This window comes from Atta colombica, unplaced genomic scaffold (assembly GCF_001594045.1).
Source record: "Atta colombica isolate Treedump-2 unplaced genomic scaffold, Acol1.0 scaffold51, whole genome shotgun sequence".
In the NCBI taxonomy this organism is placed as follows: Eukaryota; Metazoa; Arthropoda; class Insecta; order Hymenoptera; family Formicidae; genus Atta; species Atta colombica.
This window is the reverse complement of record NW_017259541.1, coordinates 1775557-1778349: the sequence shown is the minus strand read 5'-3', so window position 1 is coordinate 1778349 and position 2793 is coordinate 1775557. Positions and strand designations below refer to the sequence as shown.

The window sequence follows — 2793 nt, the reverse complement described above, 5'->3', positions numbered from 1 at the left end:
TATATATATATATATTTATAGTTATTTTACGTTTACTGTATACATATATAAATGCAAACCAATAGTTAAATAATAAATATATGCTCTCTTCGTCACGAAACAAAATATTCAATAGTTGTATACGATGATCCTTCGATAAGTCTGATAAAATGATATAATCTTTATAAAATGATATAACAATTCATTTGATGACGTAACGCTTAATTTCTTGTTCATTTTAAACAACTATCAAACTGAACAAAGCATCAATTCTAGTTGAAATTTGACCTGGAAGAGTTTGAAAAATAATAATTTCCAGATCAAAAAGATTTATTCATAAAGATTTATCAAAACTATCGAATGACTAATGTAGTATCACATATAAATTTTATATGATATTTTAATACTATCAAAAATTTTCTACACTTTTATCAATTTTCTACATTTTTCGGTATTAAAAATGTTATTTTCATCTTTTATATATATTTACCTCAAGAACCTCAGGACTGTAGAATTTATTTTTTTATAAATAATCATTTTTACATCCTTCTTTATATTATAAAATTAATTTACTTTTTGAAGACAGTAATAGCCTTCGAAACTGGTTTTGTTCCACCAAACATCAATTATACATCACCACGAGATGATATAAACGCCTTAAAAAATGGAAGAATCTGTGTCGTCCAAGAACCACTGCCATTTCAAAATGGTTACGTAGGAATTAATAGTTTCGGTTTTGGAGGAGCCAACGCTCATATGTTATTAAAGCGGAATCGTAAACAGAAAGTTAATAATGGAGCACCGAATGATGATTTACCTAGACTTGTAATATTATCTGGAAGCACTGAAGAATCAGTGAGGTTGTTTTTAAACGATGTTAGTAGGCATTTAAAAAGCTCATTTGAGAGCTTCAAATATTAAAGACATTATATTGTAATTTTTATTTCAAGAAATTTATCGTTATAGATTGCTAATCGTCCAATAGATGTAGAATACATCCGTTTATTACATGACATCTACGCAGACAATCTAGACGGTCACTCATGGAGAGGGTACATAATACTGAATTCTATCCAACAAGATTCAATAAAGGAAATTCAAAATTGTAATAGCATGAAAAGACCCGTCTGCTTCGTATTTTCAGCTTTAGGTTCACAATGGCCAGGAATGGGTATATATTTAATATTCTATAATTTGTTTATAAGAGGATTTAAATAAAATAGTATAATGTTTTAATTACAATTTTATCAGGTCGAAATTTATTAAAATTTCACGTTTTTGCAAAAACAATAAAAAAATGTGACGATATTTTAAAACCGTATAATATAAACGTCAAGAACATTTTGACAAATACAGAAATATGCGAAAACGCGTTTCTTGGAATCATTGCTATTCAGGTAGTATATTATAGTATTATATTTCACAGAAGTATACGTTAATATCAATTATATTATATTATATTTATCAGTAAAAAATATGCCTATGATAAACCTCTTTTTTATGTCGTTTTTATTAAATATTTCATTACATTTTATTATTTTCATATTATTATTTTTCAGTACAAAATTTTTTAAATACGATATTCTGTTATAAGTATTTGGAATATACTTGTAGGTCGGCTTAGTAGATCTCCTAATATCCTTAGGAATTAATCCGGATTACATAATTAGTCATTCTGGCGGTGAACTCGGTTGCGCGTACGCAGACGGATGTCTCACCATTGAACAAACTATTTTATCAGCATACTTTATTGGTTTGGCATGTACCGAAGGAAAAATAATTCATAACTCAATGGCGGTTGTCAGTATCAGTTACGATTATCTTAAAAACATATGTCCAACCGACATTCAAATAGTATGCCGCAATAGTGAGAACAATAGCGTTGTGAGTGGACCTATAGAATCCGTACAAGAATTCATGAAAAAATTACAGGTAGATTTGAAGATAGGATTTATATTTTCTAAATGAATGGAAAAATTTACTTAATAGTTATTAAAATATCGAATCGTTAAGTTCAAGATACAATTTGCTACAACTGCATGTGTTGTATTTTTCTGTCAGGTGAATAACATTTATGTGAAGGAGATCTATTGCGATATACCGTATCATAGTTCGTATCTCGCATCCGCGGAAACTCAACTTTTGCTTAATTTGAACAAAATAATACCGTGGCCAAAGAAACGAAGTTCAAAGTGGATCAGCACTTCCGTACCTCGTACCGAATGGGTTAATTCAGCATCACAATTATCATCGGCGGACTATCATACACATAGTATATTAAACACCGTTCTCTTTGAACAAACATTGCCTCTAATTCCAAATAACGCTATTACTATCGAACTCGCACCATGCGGCGTTCTGCAGAACGTATTGAAAGAATCTTTGCATCCTGAAGTGACAAACATTGTATTGACTCAACGCACTGAACAAAATAACAATGTAACTTTTCAAGAAATTGGAAGGCTCTACAACTCTGGACTACAGCCACAAGTTGCAAATTTGTATCCACCAGTGGAATATCCAGTTAGCAGAGGAACTGCTATGATTTCTCCATCGATCAGGTATAAGAAATTGCCATAATTGTAATCTGGAGATTGTTCATATAAGATAAATAGATACATACAAAATTTTGGGGACGCTTGTAATTTTTTCGCATGTCATAAAAAGTTATATATTGATAAAAGAATCATATAAATGCATCGAAAAGCTCTTAAAAATGCATTTAAAAAAAAGATAGAACTTCAAAAGGCTCTTTGATATGGTAAAAAAAAAAATCGAAAAAATTTTGTTGCGTTTTTTGAAAGTTTAGTGAGG

General features: G+C 29.9%; 1 protein-coding gene across 1 annotated transcript in view; it reads left to right on the top strand.

Moving 5' to 3' along the window:
• Positions 1 to 2793, top strand: part of LOC108691722 (fatty acid synthase-like) — an 11707-nt gene that overhangs the window by 3185 nt on the left and 5729 nt on the right. The window contains exons 5-9 of the mRNA XM_018199587.1: positions 562 to 855; positions 946 to 1150; positions 1231 to 1376; positions 1594 to 1911; positions 2041 to 2540. Of these exons, the coding sequence (XP_018055076.1) occupies positions 562 to 855; positions 946 to 1150; positions 1231 to 1376; positions 1594 to 1911; positions 2041 to 2540 (1463 nt within the window). The remainder of the gene's footprint in view (positions 1 to 561; positions 856 to 945; positions 1151 to 1230; positions 1377 to 1593; positions 1912 to 2040; positions 2541 to 2793) is intronic.